General features: G+C 43.6%; 1 protein-coding gene across 1 annotated transcript in view; it reads right to left on the reverse strand.

Moving 5' to 3' along the window:
* Positions 1-18,429, reverse strand: part of dnah7 (dynein, axonemal, heavy chain 7) — a 236,137-nt gene extending 217,708 nt beyond the window's left edge. Inside the window, exons 1-3 of the mRNA XM_052011084.1 lie at positions 18,102-18,429; positions 12,358-12,417; positions 2,046-2,130 (exon numbers count right to left, since the gene is read on the reverse strand). Coding sequence (XP_051867044.1) covers positions 2,046-2,130; positions 12,358-12,417; positions 18,102-18,164 — 208 coding nt within the window. The 5' untranslated portion in view covers positions 18,165-18,429. The remainder of the gene's footprint in view (positions 1-2,045; positions 2,131-12,357; positions 12,418-18,101) is intronic.
* Between the last annotated feature and the right edge of the window lie 222 nt (positions 18,430-18,651).

Raw genomic sequence — 18,651 nt, forward strand, 5'->3', positions numbered from 1 at the left:
TTGTGGATGTTGATTGCAAGGCCCACTCTCTTGTACGCTTCAGTGATCATCAATGACACCATGGACCTTAACCTCCTAGCACAAGCAAGTGCAGGGATCATTTGCATATTACAATCAACTAGGGAGGTTGGGATTACCTTGGTTAGGGAATGCAATTGCTGTAGGTTGAACAGCTTCCCACTAATTTTGAGGATTAGCTCCACTCCTGTAAGATGTTCACTGGGGGCGAGATGCAAGAATATGGTAACGACAACTAAAAAAGTGTCAGGGCAATATCACAATCCACTTTTGTTCATAAAAAAATGATATTACACAGAAGATTATCAGATTTCCAGTAAACCCAGAAAGGCAGCACAGGAACCAGGGCCCTAGTGAGTTTAAAGGGAGTGTGGGAATTAGCACCCAGTGAACCACATGCCAAGCCATTAGAATTTCTGAATAGTCAGATAGCATATTATCATTGCATAGTGACTGATGCTGCTCCCTGCATTTCTCTCAAAGTTGTGCAGTGACGATCACGTCCACCACTTCTCTCAATGGCCAAAATACATTCCACAGTTCAGAGAGCAGCTGATCCAGTCTAGAATGCCCTTGGCCAGAAGGTGTTTTCTTCAGGGATACCCATGAGGTTATTTGAACAAATTGCACATCTCATTTACGAGAATGGGCCACAACCCTATTCAGCAAAATGCTGGCCAATACATCTCCTTATTCTGATTTACCTAATTTACAATCTCATGTCCACCTGATCTTTCTCATAGGAATACCAAAGCAAGATAACCAGTTAATACTTTTCTCATTTTATGATTGTTACCGGGACTTTATCCTTTCCATCCCTTAATGGTATTTCCCCCGCTTGTTTTTTTTAAATTTGTGCCTCTGTGGAATTTTTTTAAACTTTATGTTCCTTGATAATTTAATTTTATGTATCCTTTTTCCTTACTAGTCATTAAGATTTCTTTCCTAATCTCATCATATTGTCCTTTCTCGCTCTCATGCTTTTCATATGCATAGTGTGTGCCTCTTTCCTTAATTTCCCTCCCAATATCTTTACTCATCTGTGGTGTCCCATCAACATTCATTCCTCCTTTTAAAAAAAAGTTATTATTTGAATTCCATTAAACAATGTTTTAAATACATCTCTTTGCTGCACTGCACTATTATTTCCCAATACTGACTTTAGCTTTGTTTTCTCAGCTTTTTTTCTATGTGCCCCCCCATGATCAATTTTTCTCCAAACTATTACCAAGATATTTGTCAAGCTTATGCCATTTTCAATTATTTTCTTAAATTGATTAGGTCACTATTGCCTCAATATTCTCCAATAATTGTTCTTTATTTCTCTGATTTATTTTCCATTTCAGGATCTAACAGAGAGAGAAAAAAAAATCACCCTGAGTTTACATAACAGGAACTCCATTTCCTTACTCCCTTTATCCACTTCTAGACAAGTAATCCATATTAAATATTATTTTCTGTTTTATACTCACATTCACAATTGAACATTTATATTTTTCTTCCTGCTTTTCATAATATTGGTGTAATCTTGCTTAGTCATTATCCCTTATTGTCTTTGATTCCTAGCTACATGAATCCTGCTTATTGAGGCAGCACCACTTACTTTGTTCCAATTCCCACTATGTTACTGTATCTTAATGAAGCTACTCCACTCTCTCTTTTTCATTCTTTAGCTTTTTTAAATTAAGTTATACCCTTTTTTTAAATTAAGTTTCTTTCATATTTAAGTTTGTTTTATTTCTAGTTTAGAGCTAGTTTTCTAGTTTGTTGCCTCCATATCACCATCTGCTTTAACACTGGACTCATTCCAGCTCAAATAGAGGCTGTTGAATTGCTGCATTTCTTTTCTTTCCCAATATTAATCCGGTGTCCCTGAAAGTGAAGGTGTCATCTCCTAATTATAAACTAAGTGAAAACATCAAAATTGATCCAATCTATTTCTATCCAATGAAAACAGGTGGAGAAAGCATAGATGAAATCTGGCATAATTGAAAATCTATAAAGGATTATGAGCATTTCAAACTTACTCAGAAAATCACATTGTTCATCTTCATCCTCTGCTTGCAGAAAGAAAGAGGGCGAGGCTGATTGCCACAATGGCTTGGACCGACTCTGAAAAGTTGTACAGACAAATAGACAGTCACTTTCCTTTGGAAGATTTCCCACCAAGAATAAAACTTTTCTAGATTGTTTTATAAAAGTTTACTGGACACAGTTAAGCAACTGATAAAATTCCTTGATAAATGTCTACTCTACTAATAAACCCTGTGTAGCGACTCACCGTCCGAGCAAGCGAACCAGCTCAGCGGTCAGGGCATGCGTCGTCGCAACGGCGATGACCAAAATGGCGCTGGGCCTTCGTCTTCCCCGAGCGACAGGGGAGAAACCTCACGCGCGAAAAGTTGATGACATAGCACATATGTCATTTCCGAGTTCGGAGGGCGGGAACCGCGCTCCTTAAAGGGCCCGCGGAAGGCACGAAAATAAATCAGTCTTGTTCAACAGTTCACAGGCTCACGTCTTTACTTTCGCATCGCAGTAGCAGCCGCTACGTTGGTGACCCCGACAGTCCAAATGGATTTTGGACCCACACAATGACCGACAACGCAGTAGCCAACACAGTGGCACTCAAGCTGCCCACCTTTTGGACGGTTCGGCCCCGCGTGTGGTTCGACCAGCCCGAAGTCCAGTTTCAACTACAGCAGATCACCTCCGACTCCACAAAGTACTGCCACGTGGTCTGCTCCCTGGACCAGGAGACAGCCGCCCAGGTCGGAGACTTCATCCAATCTCCTCCGGAGGAAGATAAGTACCCAGCCTTCAAGGCCCTTCTCCTTCGGACCTTCGGCCTCTCCCGTCGCGAGCACGCCACCCGTCTGCTTCACTTCAACGGCCTGGGGGACAGATCTCCATCGGCCCTGATGAACGAGATGGTGGCTTTGGCTGAGGGACACAAGCCCTGCCTGATGTTCGAGCAGGCCTTCCTCGAGCAGCTGCCCGACGACATTCACCTGTTGCTGGCCGACGCCGACTTCAGCAACCCACGAGGTAGCCACACGGGCTGATATCCTGTGGAATGCCAAGCACGAGAGCCGTTCGTCTGTCGGCCAAATAGCCAGACCACATGCCCAACGCCGACCTAAACTGGTCCCAGCAGCCGAGCGACCACACCCCAGAAACACAGACGACGACACTGACGACCAGCTGTGTTTCTACCATCAGAGGTGGGGCGCAGAGGCCCGTCGATGCCGCCCACCCTGCAATTTTCAGGGAAATGCCAGGGCCAGCCGCCGCTGATGGCTACGGTGGCTGGCCACCAACATAGCTTCCTATTCATTTGGGACAAGCAGTCCGGCTGTCGCTTCCTCATCGATACGGGAGCAGGGGTCAGTGTTTTGGCCGCAACACTCGCAGCAGGCAACAGGGACCCGCCCTCAAAGCTGCAAACAGCATGACGATACAGACTTTCGGTACCCGTACAATCCAATTACAATTCGACGACAGCTGTTTTACCTGGAACTTTACCCTTGCCGCCGTCGCCCAGCCACTCCTGGGAGCTGATTTCCTCCAGGCCCACAACCTGTTAGTTGACCTACGAGGGAAATGGCTAGTGCACTCCAGAACTTTCCAGACTTACTCTCTGGGAGAAGCCAGCCTACCAGCCCTGCGCCTGGACTCTGTTTCCCTGTCTGGCAATGAGTTCACCAAGCTCCTAGCCGAGTTCCCATTGGTCCTGGCACCTCAATTCACGAATTTGATGCCCAAACACGGGGTGCGGCACCACATCACGGCCACCCCTTCATGCTCGAGCATGATGACTTTCCAGCGACCAGAGAGCGGAGAGTGCCGGAAATTAACGAGGAGCGATTTTTTTTTTCTTTCTAGCGTTCAGGATAGCGGCAAGTGACTGCGCAGGCGCGTGACGTCACTCGGCAGCGCGTGGGCGATTTAAAAGTCGGAGGGTTACCTTCAGTTTTTCTTTCCAGCGACCAGAGAGCGGAGAGTGCCGGAAATTAACGAGGAGCGATTTTTTTTTTCTTTCTAGCGTTCGGGATAGCGGCGAGTGACTGCGCAGGCGCGTGACATCACTCGGCAGCGCGCGGGCGATTTAAATAGCAGACCAACATATCTAGCAGGCAGCGTCGGAGCTGGCAGTTGAGTGAGAGGGAGCAGAGTGGGTTAGGCTTTGGCTCAACGGGCTTCGGCGAGAGCGGGAAAGAGGCGAGACTAATAGAGAGGGGGTAAGTTATTAGTTTATTTGTTGAACTCAGTGGTATTCAGCAAGATGCATCTGGGGTTGGTCTTATGTTTGGAGTGTCAGATGTGGGGACCCTGGGAGACTACCAGACTCCCCGATAACTACATCTGCGCAAAGTGCACCGAGATGCGGCTCCTCAAGGAACGGATTGAGAGTCTGGAGCTGCAGCTCGATGACCTTCGGTTGGTTAGGGAGAGCGAGCAGGAAATAGATAGGAGTTATAAAGAGTTTGTAGACAGCACCTCTGTGGCGGTCCCCCTCAAAAACCAATATCTCATTTTAGATTCGGTTGGAGAGGATGACCTGATAGAGGAAGACCTCAGCAACCGGGACCTTGGCACTGTGCCTGGTACTGTGGTCCAGCGGAGGAAGCGAAATGCAGTGGTTATTGGGGATTCTATAGTAAGGGGTACGGAAAAGCAGATTCTGTGATAGCGACAATGAGTCTCGGATGGTGTGTTGCCTCCCTGGTGCCAGGGTATGGGATATCACGGACCGGGTCCAGAATATTCTGAGGGGAGAGGGTGAGCAGCCAGATGTCTAGGTACATGTAGGTACCAATGACATAGGTAGAAAAAGAGAAGAGGTCCTGAAGGAGGAATACAAGGCATTGGGGAGAAGGTTGAGAAGTAGGACCTCAAGGGTAGTAATCTCAGGATTACTACCTGTGCCACGTGTCAATGATAGGAAGAATAAAAAGCTCTGGCAGATGAATGCATGGCTGAGTGACTGGTGCAGGGGGCAGGGCTTCAGATTTTTGGATAATTGGGACCTTTTTTGGGGGAGGCATGACCTATTCGCTAAGGATGGGTTGCACCTAAACTCCAGAGGTTCCAATATCTTGGCGGGAATGTTTGATTTAGTTGTAGGGGAGGGTTTAAATTGATCTGGCAGGGGGATGGAAACCAGGATGTTAGGTTACAAGATGCTAAGGTAAAGGAGGGAGTTTATAGAAACAAGTCCAATGAGGACGGCAAGAAGGACAGGCAAGTGAGAAGTCAGGATAATTTGCTGAATAATAGAAGTACAACAAGTCAGGATGTTAGGATACAGAATGTTAGGATAGGGGATGAGGTATATAGGAACATGTCTAAGGTAGTATGTAGTGAAGATGGTAAGAAGGATAGACAGGTGGAAAGCCAGGATAATCTGCTGAACAATAGAAGTACAACAAAATTAATAACAGATACCGGACTAAACGTACTGTATTTAAATGCACGTAGCATTAGGAATAAGGTAGATGACCTAGTGGCACAACTACAGGTTAATAAATACGACATTGTGGCAATCACCCAGTCATGGCTTTATGACAGATGTGATTGGGAACTGAATGTCCAGGGGTACACAGTGTATAGGAAGGATAGGCGGGTAGGCAGAGGGGGAGGTGTGGCCATGATGGTTAGTAGTGATATAAAATCGATAGAAAGGAAGGATATTGGGTCAGAGGAGGTGAAATCCTTGTGGGTGGAGCTAAGGAATAGCAAGGGTAAAAGGACAATGGTAGCAGTCATATATAGGCCCCCTAATAGCAGTCAGCAAGTGGACGATAAGTTGCAGTTTGAGATAGAAAAAGCATGCCAGAGTGACAATGTGAAGATAATTATGGGGGATTTTAACATGAAGGTGGACTGGGAAATCCAGAATGGCGGTAGTACTCAGGAGAGGGAGTTTGTGGAATGTCTAAGGGACGTTTTTCTAGAGCAACTTGTTGAAGAGCCCACCAGGGGATCGGCTGTTTTGGATTGGGTGCTGTGTAATGAACCGGAGGTGATTAGGGAACTAAAGGTAAAGGAACCACTGGGAACCAGTGATCACAATATGATTGAGTTCAGTTTCAAGTTTGAGAAGGAGAAACTGGTAACTGGTGTACCGATATTTCAGTGGAACAAAGGAAATTACAATGGTATGAGAGAGGAGTTGGCCCTAATTGATTGGAAGAGTAAGCTGGCTGGAGGGACGGCAGAGGAGAAATGGAAGGAATTTCTACAGGAAATAACGAAATTGCAGGATAGATATATTCCAAGAAAAAAGGTTTTTAATGGAAAAAAGGCACAAATGTGGATAACAAGAGAGGTGAAGGCTAAAATAAAAGCAAAAGGGGCAGCGTACAAAGAAGCAAAAATTAGTGGCAAAACAGAGGACTGGGAAGCTTTTAAAAACCTGCAGAGAGAAACTAAGAAGGTCATTAGGAAAGAAAAAAGGAATTATGAAAGGAAGTTGGCAGATAACATTCGAAAGGATACTAAGAGATTTTTTAAATACATAAGGTGTAAAAGAGAGACACGGGTTGATAATAGGACCAATTGATAACGGTGCAGGAGCTATTATAATGAACGATAGAGAGATGGCAGAGGAATTGAATGAATATTTTGCATCGGTCTTCACCGTGGAGGACATCAGCAATGTGCCAGTTAGTCAGGAGTCTCACGAAATGGAATTGAGTTCAGTTAAGATTACTAGGGAGAAGGTGCTAGGAAAACTAAATGGACTAAAGACTGATAAATCTCCCGGACCGGATGAGGTGCATCCCCGCGTTCTGAAGGAGGTGGCTTTAGAGATAGCGGAGGCATTGGCGATTATTTTCCAGAAATCGATAGATTCAGGCGTGGTTCCGGAGGACTGGAGGGTCGCAAATGTAGTTCCGTTGTATAAGAAAGGAGGGAGGCAGCATAAAGGAAATTACAGACCTATTAGTCTGACGTCAGTGGTGGGAAAGTTATTGGAATCTATCCTCAAAGACGGGGTTACGGAATACCTAGAGGCGCAGGGCAGGATAGGTCCTAGCCAACATGGTTTTGTGAAGGGAAGATCCTGCCTGACCAACCTATTGGAGTTTTTTGAAGAAATCACAGGCAAGGTGGATAAGGGAGAGGCGGTAGATGTTGTGTATTTAGACTTTCAAAAGGCCTTTGATAAGGTGCCTCACAAGAGACTGATTAATAAGATTAGAGGTCATGGAATTACGGGTAGGATAACAGAATGGGTGGAGCATTGGCTGGTTGACAGGAAGCAAAGAGTGGAAATAAAAGGATCTCGTTCTGGTTGGTTACCGGTTACTAGTGGTGTGCCGCAGGGGTCGGTGTTGGGACCGCTCCTTTTTACCTTGTACATTAACGATTTGGATGATGGAATAAATGGTTTCGTGGCTAAGTTTGCGGATGACACCAAGGTAGGGGGAGGAGTAGGGAGTATTGAAGAGATAGGAAGGTTGCAGAGGGACCTAGACAGTTTAGGAGAATGGGCAAGGAAATGGCAGATGAGATTCAATGTAGGGAAATGTGCAGTTGTAAACTTTGGAAGCAGAAATAAGCAGGCAGATTATTATCTAGGAGGAGAGAAAATCCAAAGCACGGAAGTACAAAGGGACTTGGGGGTACTCGTGCAGGATACCTTAAAGGTCAACCACCAGGTCAGATCGGTGGTAAAGAAAGCGAATGCTATGTTGGCATTCATTTCGAGAGGTATAGTGTATAAAAGTAAGGAAGTGCTGATGAGGCTCTACGGGGCACTAGTGAGGCCTCATTTGGAATAATGTGCGCCGTTTTGGGCCCCACATCTTAGGAAGGATGTGTTGACGTTGGAGAGGGTTCAGAGGAGATTTACGAGGATGATTCCAGGAATGAAAGGGCTTAAGTATGAGGAGCGTTTGTCGGCTCTTGGACTGTACTCGCTGGAGTACAGAAGAATGAGAGGGGACCTCATAGCGACATTTAAAATATTGATAGGAAAGGACAGAGTAAACGTGGCTAGGCTGTTTCCCTTGGTGGGTGAGTCCAGGACCAGAGAGCACAATCTTAGAATTAGAGGGTACAGTTTCAAAACAGAGATGAGGAAAAATTTCTTTAGCCAGAGGGTGGTGAATTTGTGGAACTCCTTACCACGTACAGCAGTGGAAGCCAGATCAGTGGGGGCGTTCAAGGAGGAGATGGATAGATATCTAAATAGTCAGGATATCAAGGGATATGGGGATAAGGCCAGTAATTGGGATTAGAATAGTTTTTTTTCTTCTTCTTCCCCCATTCCCCATTTCTCATTTCTATTTCCCTTTCCTTGGAGCAGACTCGATGGGCCGAATGGCCTGCTTCTGCTCCCTTGTCTTATGATCTTGTGACTCCCTCCCGACAAGCTCCGCCTGGCGAAGGAGGAGTTCCGCCGCATGGAGGAGCTAGGGATTGTTCGCAGGTCAGACAGCCCCTGGGCCTCCCCCCTGCACATGGTCCCCAAAGCCACCGGCAGGTGGAGGCCCAGTGGCAACTACCACAGGCTAAACGACGCCACCACCCCAGACTGCTACCCCATTCCTCATATCCAGGACCGCGGCAAATCTACACGGGGCCCACATCTTCTCCAAAGTGGACCTCGTCCGGGGATACCACCAAATCCCGGTCCACCCTGACAACGTCCCCAAAACTGCAATCCTCACTCCGTTCGGTTTCTTCGAATTCCCTCAGATGCCATTCGGCCTTAAGAACGCCGCGCAGACCTTCCAGCGGCTGATGGACGTGGTAGGCCACGACCTGGACTTTGTGCTCATTTATTTAAATGACATTCTGATTGCCAGCCGTAACAGCCAAGAACAGCTTTCCCACCTCCGCCAACTGTACTCCCGCCTCAGTGATTTCAGCCTCACTATCAACCCAGCCAAGTGCCAATTCAGCCTCGACTTTCTCGGCCACAGAATCACCAGCAAGGGAGCAGCACCTCTACCTGCCAAGGTAGATGCTATCCACCATTTTGCCCGTCCCAACACAGTCAAAGGCATGCAGGAGTTCGTTGGCATGGTCAACTTTTACCATCATTTCATCCCAGCAGCAGCCCACATCATGCGCCCTTTGTTCTCACTGATGGCTGGCAAGGGCAAAGACATGGCCTGGAATGACGAGGCCGCCACTGCCTTTGTTAAGGCCAAGCAAGCCCTAGCAGACGCTGCGATGCTGGTACACCCCAGGACAGACGTCCCAACCGCCCTCACGGTGGATGTATCCAGCACTGCAGTTGGCAGGGTACTAGAACAACTAATCGAAGGCCATTGGCAACCCTTGGCGTTTTTCAGCAGGCACCTTAGACCATCCGAACTTAAACACAGCACCTTTGATCGAGAACTACTAGCGCTGTACCTGGCAATCAGACACTTTCGGTACTTTTTAGAAGGCAGACCTCACAGCGCTTTCACTGATCACAAGCCATTGTCTTTCGCCTTCTCTAAGGTCTCCAATCCCTGGTCGGCCCACCAGCAGCAACATTTGTCCTACATTTCTGAGTTCACAACAGATATCCAACATGTCTCCAGAAAGTTACAATGTCGTTGCTGACGCGCTCTCCAGACCAACCATCTACAGCCTGTCCCTGGGTGTAGACTACGCAGCCCCAGCTGACGCACAGCAAGCCGACGATGTGCTGCCCAGCTACAGAACTGCAGTTTCAGCCCTGCAGCTCCAAGATTTCATAGTCGGCCCAGATCAACGGACCCTCCCGTGCGACGTCGCAACAGGTCAGCTCCGCCCGATAGTCCCTACAGCCTGGCGGAAACGCATTTTCGACTCAGTACACGGGTTGGTGCACCCGTCCATCAGATCGACTGTCCGACTAGTCGCCAGCAGGTTCGTTTGGCACAGGCTGCGCAAGTAGGTCAGTGAGTGGGCCAAGACTTGTCTGCACTGCCAGACATCGAAAATCCAACGACACACCAAGGTCCCACGGCAGCAGTTCGAGCCTACACGTAGAAGGTTCGACCACATTCACATTGACCTCATCGATCCCCTGCCTGTTTCAAGAGGGGCGCGGTACCTCCTCACCGTCGTGGACCGTTTCACGAGGTGGCCAGGAGCAACCCCCCTCTCAGACATCACGACCGATTCCTGCACCCGGGCGCTGCTCACAACTTGGGTCTCGCGTTTTAGTTTTCCGGCCCATATCACTTCAGACAGAGGCGCTCAATTTACCTCCAGCCTATGGTCTGCATTAGCACACGTGCTAGGAATGCAGCTGCACACCACCACGGCCTACCACCCTCAGTCAAGCGGGTTGGTAGAGAGTTTCCACCGCCAGCTAAAATCAGCCCTGATGGCCCGCCTCACAGGTCCTAACTGGGTCGACGAACTGCCTTGGGTCCTGCTCGGCATACGCACTGCCCCCAAGGAGGATCTCCATGCTTCGTCAGCTGAACTTGTGTACGGTGCACCCCTGGTCGTCCCAGGGAGTTCATACCCGTCCCTAGGGGGCCAGAGGAACAACCTGCAGCAGTCCTGGGAAGACTGCGTGAGAGGCTCGGCAGCCTGGCACCGATTCCCAATTCACGACATGGTCAGTCCCCATCACGTGTGCCCAAGGAACTCCAAGACTGTAAGTTTGTTTTCGTTCGCAGGGGCACACCACGGGCACCGTTACGACGACCATACGAGGGGCTGTTCCGGGTCATCAGAAACAATGGGTCCACCTTTATTTTGGACATTGGGGGCAAGGAAAAAGACTTCACGACAGACTGCCTCAAACCGGCCCATTTGGACCTTCAACAACCAGTCGAGGTCCCGACACAGCGACGCAGAGGCCAACCACCCAAGCAATGGCTAGCACAGCCTGTGAACTTTGGTGACCGTATTGCCAGTTCTGGGGGGGGGGGGGGGGGGGGGGGTGGATTGTGTAGCGACTCACCGTCCGAGAAAGTGAACTGGCTCCTCAGCGGTCGAGGCATGTGTCGTCGCAACGGCGAGGCCCAAGATGGTGCTGGGCCTTCATCTTCCCCGAGTGACAGGGGAGAACCCGCGCGCGCGAGAAGTTGATGACATAGCGTGTACGTCACTTCAGAGTTCGGAGGGCGGGAACCACACTCCTTAAAGGGCCCGCGGAAGGTGCGAAAATAAATCAGTCTTGCACAGGCTCACGTCTTTATTTTCGCATCGCAGTAGCAGCCACTACACCTGTACTATAGTAACTCTTACTAATACTTAATGTTTCAAATTATTCATATAATTAAAATGTTTCATGTCAAGATTATGTAGTTAGCAACTGATTTTCAAACTGTTATAACAGTAATAAAATTTAATTAATAAGATAACAGCACTTTGTTCATTATTTTAAGCCTATTCTTGCTGTTATTTATAAAATAATTATATTAAGGAATAGATAGTATTGGAAAGATTTTGTCTACTTTGATGCTAAAATCTTTGTAGATTCAAATTTACGCATTTTATATCCTGTAACTTCGACTAAAAACAAAAATGGAATGTCCTGCTTTGGAATAACAATGACTCTCTAGCTGCCAGGTGGTAACAGAGCATTTGCTGGAGATGTTAAGTGGGGAAAGGAAAATTGAGTCATTGCAACAAAGGCAATGGAAGATTGAATAGACAACCCCAGGCAGATATAAAGGGAGACAGCATTGCCAACCTTTTGTGTTATTCTACCAACCAAAGAACAAATATTATTTGTAAAAAGAGAATTGGTGATATCCTGCAGAAAAACAAGTTAATACCGCAGGCTGTCAATAAACCATAAAATGGCCACTAAGTATAGAGTATTAACAGATAAAGTGACATTCCGAGCAACCTGCTTCATCATGTGAGCATCTCACCCTCAATCTCTGCATTATTTTTAACAATTTACTGGACTTTCATATCAATTACTCATTAAACATGCCAGAGAAAGTAGTGAACTCGCACTTCCTGCAAGTGATGGTGAAATTATTTTTCCCCCAAGCTAAATCATCCAATACAATAGTTAATTAATGGCCCAAGAAAGAAGATGCCCTACTTCAGCAAGATTTGGCCCATTAATATGACAATGCACTAAAGCTAATCTTTTAAACATTCCAGTGCATTCATCTCCACTGAAATCACTCCAGTTTTGTTTTTAACTTGGTGATGATTTAGTTCCATTTTGCTTTGCTGTTTTTAAGCAGAAACCAGCCAAACATGCGCTTATACTGTCTCAGTGCTCCTGGTCATTTATGAAGGACAACAATCACACTGAATAATTGATTATAAATACAATGCTGCGCTTCAAATTTATTGATAAGTAAATTGCCATAATGATCCATGTCCAGAATACATATCAAATTAAACGTTAATCTTTTGGTAACCTACCGCAGGTAACTGGGGTAAAAATGATATTTCACTCCTTGGTAGCTTTCCTTTATTCTGTGTCTGCAAAAAGAAAAAAAAATTCTAATGATGAGATATTACATAGAAGAACAAAATCATGGGATTGTAGGAGCTTAATTAGTATAGCAGCAACAATATTAAAATAATACTGAAACTGTATGTCAAAATGGTCTTACTCAGTGGGAATTTGAGGACTCATTCCAAATCAGAATTGACCTATTCTGGGAAGTTGTATTCAGTTTCTGGGAGCTAAAGAAAAAGGACCCCCAACACTGAGGCCTCTTCTAATAAACAAGACACCCAAAATGGACTCAAGCAAACAGAGCCAATATGCATTCTAACAGGAAAGCCTTATATGGTTTGCTACCAACTTCCTGTCAAAGTTAATTTTCAAGAGAATGAGGAGGAATAAAGAAATTAACATTGGTTTAATATTTTCACTGGAGAAGTTGTTAGAAATGAAACCCTAGAAGTCATCTGAACCTGAAGGGCTAGATTCTGGTATTTTAAAGCAGGTAAAGACAGAAATATTTGATGCACTGGCCTTGACCTTTGAGAAATTCCCTACTTTTAAATGGGACCTGTGATTGGAAGATGGCAACGTAACCATGCTATTCCAAAAAAGACAGCAAGAGAAAACAGTGAACCATTGCATAGTTGGCCCAGATGAAGGATCTTGACTCAAAACGTTGACTGCCCATTTCCCTCCACATTGGCTGCCTGACCTGCTGAGTTCTTCCAGCAGCTCGTTTTTTTTTTTAACTACAATTTTAAACACTGAGGTGAAGAGATTGTCCTGTTAGGAATGGCTGAGTAGACTAAGTTTTAATCCTTGGTTTTGGAAGAATTGGAAGGTGATCTCCATGATACATAAAATTCTTTCTTTTACAATATTTTTATTAAATCCATGAAAAAAATACAGAATACATGCATCAAAAAAGAGAGTAAAAATACTACTGAATACGTTGTGTTAAATCATACTTAAGATCACAATACTCTAAATTAATAATCACATATAATAGTTAATAAAGGAAAAAAAATTGAAATATTTTATTATAAAAAAAATCTACTCCCACTACCAAAACCCGAAGCTATTTGATGGAAAAAACAACAAGGAAAAACCCTTAAAAATGTAACCGTGTCAGCCAATATCTGCGTTTTAGTCTCCAAATCAGAGATTTTGAAAATAATTCAAAAAGGGTCCCCACAGGGTTTGAAAGTCTAAGTTAGATTCAAAAACTGAACAGCGAATCTTCTCTAGATTCAGGTATGACATAACATCCCGTAATCATTGAGCATGAGTAGGTGGAGTAACTTCCTTCCATTTAAGCAATACAGCTCTCCTGGCTACAAGAGAAATAAAAGCCAGAATATGTAAATCAGAAGCCTTCAAAGTTATATCTTTTTCTCCAACAATCCCAAATAGTGCAGTCAAAGGATTAAGTTTAAAATTTATTTTGAAAAAGTACAGAAAAAGTATGAAAGACATCTGTCCAATATTTTTTAAGACTCTGACACGTCCAGAACATGTGAATTAAAGAAGCCACTCCGTTATTACATTTATCACAGTAAGGAGATATATCGGAATAAAATGGGATAGTTTATCTTTAGCCAAGTGAGCTCTATGGACCACTTTAAATTGAAGGAGAGAACGACGAGCACATAATGACAAAGTATTAACCAACTTGAAAATTTCATTCCAAGTTTCCTCAGAAATTGACATCTGCAAATCTTGTTCCCAAGCGTTTTTAATTTTATCTAGTGGCACCTTACTCATTCCTAGTAATCTGCCATAAATATTAGATGTTGAGCCATCCTGAAAGGGTTCCAAATTAAAAATTACATCTAATAAATTTTTATCAGGACTCAAAGGAAAAGAATGTAATTGAGATTGAAGAAAATCTCTAATTTGTAAATATCTAAAAAAAATGAGGTTTTGGTAAATTATACTTGGTAGACAATTGTTCAAACGAAGAAAGGTTTCCTCCAACAAACAGATCTTGAAAACAAGTAATACCTAATTTGTCCCACTCTTTAAAAACTACATCAGTCATAGAAGGTTTAAAAAAATAATTAGAGAAAATGGGACCGGACAAAGAAAAACTCAATAAACCAAAATATTTTCTAAATTGTGACCAAATCCTCAAAGCATGTTTAACTACTAAATTATCTGTTAATTTATATAATGATACAGGGAGTGAAGAACCAAGCAGAGAAATAATAGAAAATTTTTTAACAGAGTTAGCTTCTGAAGAAACCCATACTGGACAAGCCTCTTGGTTAATGTAATATAGCCAAAATGTAAGACTTTGTATATTGACTGCCCAGTAGTAAGATCTAAAGTTAGGTAAAGCTAAACCTCCGTTCTTTTTAAGCTTCTGAAGATGAACTTTATTTAGCCTAGGATGTTTATTATTCCATATGTAAGAAGATATAATTGAATCAAGAGAGTCAAAGGAAGACTTAGGAATAAAAACAGGTAAAGCCTGAAATAGATATATGAATTTAGGTAAAATATTCATTTTAATAGCATTAATTCAGCCAATCAATAATATAGAAAGAGGTGACCAGCTTGATAAAACCCTTTTCATATAAAGCAATGTGAGAAAACTTTCTTTAAATAAATGTTTATAATTTTTAGTAATTGACACCCCCAGGTAGGTAAAATGATTTCTTACAATTTTAAAAAGAATGTTAATATCAAATGGTACCAGGTTATTCAGAGGGAAAAGTTCACTCTTATGCAAGTTCAATTTGTATCCTGAAAAATGACTAAAGCGAGAAAGTAAAGAAAGCATAGGAGGTAAGGAGGTTTCAACATTAGATATAAAAAGTAATAAATCATCAGCATATAATGAAACTTTATGGTTGATGTGTCTTCTGGAGATAACAACGATATCTCTAGATTCTCGCAGAGAAATAGCCAAAGGTTCTAAGGCTAAATTGAAAAGCAAAGGGCTCAAAGGACATCCCTGTCTGGTTCCACGTTGAAGTTTAAAAGATTTAGAATTCTGAAAATTAGTAAGAACTCGAGCAGAAGGGGATAGATAAAGTAATTTAATCCATTGGATAAAATCGGGCCCAAAGTTAAATTTCTCTAAAGTTTTAAATAAGTAATTCCATTCAATCCGATCAAAGGCCTTCTTAGCATCTAGAGATATCACACATTCCAATATTTCCTTAGAGGGAGAGTAGATAATATTCAATAAACGACAAATATCAAAATGAGAATATCAGTTTTTAAATAAAACCAGTCTGATCATCAGATATAATTGAAGGTAAAACATTTTCCAATCTACAAGCTAAAACTTTAGATAAAATTTTAACATCTACATTAAGTAATGAAATTGGTCTGTATGAAGCACATTCTGTTGGGTTCTTATTTTTCTTAAGAATAAGTGAAATAAAGGCTTCATAAAAATTCTTAATTAGCTTGAGTGTACATGCTGGGAGACTGCTCCTGGTCTCAAAATAAGGAGGTCACCCAATTAGGACTGACTTGAGGAGCAGAAATTCTTCATTCATGGGTTGTGAATCTATGGAATTTTCTGCCTCATAAGGCTGCAATGCAACATTATTGAGTACATTAAAAGACAGCAATAAATATTTGGATCACAAAAGAATTCTGAATTAGGGAATGGAAGATTATAGGAAAATTAGATGCAAGATCAGCCATGATCTTATTTAATGACAGAACCAATTCAGAGGACTGAATGGGCTCCTCCTGCGCCTGTTTCTTGTGTTCTGAACTGAATGTGGCACACTGTGCTCTTCCTAAAAATACATTAAAACCACTGCTTGATCAACACACATCCATTCCAAATAGCCTCTAGAATCAGATTCCCCCTCCAATGCTACTTCTCCTACAGACCAATTCTCTCCATCTCAGTTGATCATCAACCATTCAACCTCATTCTCCTTGGGAACACAGAAATCAGGAGCAAGAATAGGCCATTCAGCCCTTTAAGCCTGCTCCATCATCTTCCATATCTCTATCTCCCACCTTTTTGGAGGGCCATTGGCAGCAGACAGGCCTTCAAGCTCTCTTCTCCAGCAAGCTATCCAAGGACCTATACATTAAACAAAGTAACAACTCCATGCCCAGTGTGCACCAGCAGACTACCACAAAAGAAACCCCAATCTTAAGTATTGGTTCTGCATTGAAGTATCAGCAGAGTGCTCAACTCCCTTGAATGAGGCTTAACCCAATAAACTATGCAGGCAGGTGACTAAAAAAAAGCTGTTATTTACAACTTTAAATGTAGGCTGGTACTTGTACATTTAAATGCATAACAATGTTTATGCTACGCTGTCTGTTGTTGGCTATCCTTTTGTGCCTCTAGGTCTCAGTATCCTTAGATTAGCTTCCCATACCAAGGTAGTTCTCAACATAATCATCAAATACATACTGAAATAAATAAATTGTTTGCCGACAAGTCAGTTGCAAGAATGAATTTAAGAGTGGTAGTGTTGTTTTCAGATTTATATTATTGGTAAATTGCAGAAGCTACCACTTCACAAAATAAGCAAAATTAACTTCTACATTAACAAGGGGTGGTTTCTGAATTAGCAAAATAAAAATCAGCCATCATTCTTAAATAGAAATAACTCTTTCAGAAACTATTAAACATAAATTTTAATGGCCACATAAAATCCAAAAATGTGTCAACAATTTCCTTGTATATAATTACCACAAATAAAGATTTGCTTCTCAGTACATCCCACAAAGCACTTTTGGACAACTTTTCAGTTATGTTGTAATGTATGAAATATGGCAGCAAATTTGCAAGCAAGCTCCAACAAAAAGCAATGCCAATAACGACCATGATATTTTTTTGTGTGAGGAATAAAATTTGACAGGACGATGACTACTTGCCCTTCTCCTAAAATTGCCATGGGATCTTTTATGGCACCTCAACTTAATATCCCTTCCGAAAGATGCCACCTCCATCAATGTAAAAACTTCTCATTTACACTGAATATAAATCAATCCATGCATGCACATGCAACCTTAGCCCTGTGAACGCCCATCAATTCATGCAGGCAACAAGCAACAGTAACCAAACAAAATATTTACAACAATATTACAAGCTTCCTTATTACAGTTTTAGTAAAAGAAAGTTAGTTTTGTATCAATTTTGAACCCCAAATTGAGGGTAATCTCCATATTCTGAGTTACGCTAAATAATGGGGGCTGTTTTTCCGTTTTCTTAAGTGCCCATTTCCTATTTCACATCAAGAGAATTGTACGGTTTAAAATGATCATTTCGTTTCCGCCTCATTGCTCATCCGGACTATACGGGTAATTTTTAGTGGCTATTAATAAAAAGAAAAATAAAACATTTCATAACTTTCCCCCGAACATCCCAAAGAGTTTTTCCCGACAATCAAGTTCCCTTGAACTCCTGCAGTGTAGGCGGCACCGTGGTCAACTGGCGCACTGCGAGCTCCCACGTACACAAACGCGCTAACGACCAGATAATCTGCAATGAGTCCATGAAACCAAGGATAACTTCCTTCGTTTCTTCGAATTCGTGCCACTTCCACCCCAGAGAGAGTGAATGAGCCAGTCTGCAGACCCGTGGACAGGACACCTGCGCCAGACCCGGGCTGCTACTGCACCCGGGACCGGGACTCGAACCTGGCTGCTCCGAGAAGAGAGACCATCCCGTCCACCTATGAGGTTGTTAATTAATACCACAATTTAAAACGTCTGCAGGGATTACCTTCCCCGCTGCTTCTGGGTCCGGGCTCCCCTTGAGGCACTGGCACAGCGAGGAATCCTCCATCCTTGTCGTTTAACTCTCCAAACTTCCTGGCAACGAAGGCGTTGCAGAGCAACAGCTCCCCATTCGGCGCTTGGGACTACAAGATGCCGGGCTGCGGCGAGCTTTATTTTGTTTGAGTTCGGGGAAACCAGCTGCAATCGGGCTTTCAATTTGCCGAGGCGGGGAACTGGGTCAATCCCGCCGCGTCCCCGGGGCTGCGCTCCGCACTGTTTAAAAATGGCCCCGCGGTTTCCAGGTAACGACTACCAACAACGCTCTCAGGAGACAAGAGGTGACTGGCAGCAGTCCTCCAACCAAGACCGCCTGGCTTTTCACCGCCCCAGACAAGACCATGTGGGTTTTGTTCACTCTATTCGGGGAAGACGCTTCGTCTGTGGCGGTTATTTGTCCCCACGTCCTTCACTCCAACTGCATTTTTGTAAAATTTGAGAAATTATGCGTCATGTGGTTTTTTTTAGGCGAGGAACTAAAACCTCCTGTCCGTCCT

The sequence above is a fragment of the Pristis pectinata genome, chromosome 1 (assembly GCF_009764475.1).
Source record: "Pristis pectinata isolate sPriPec2 chromosome 1, sPriPec2.1.pri, whole genome shotgun sequence".
Lineage (NCBI taxonomy): Eukaryota > Metazoa > Chordata > Chondrichthyes > Rhinopristiformes > Pristidae > Pristis > Pristis pectinata.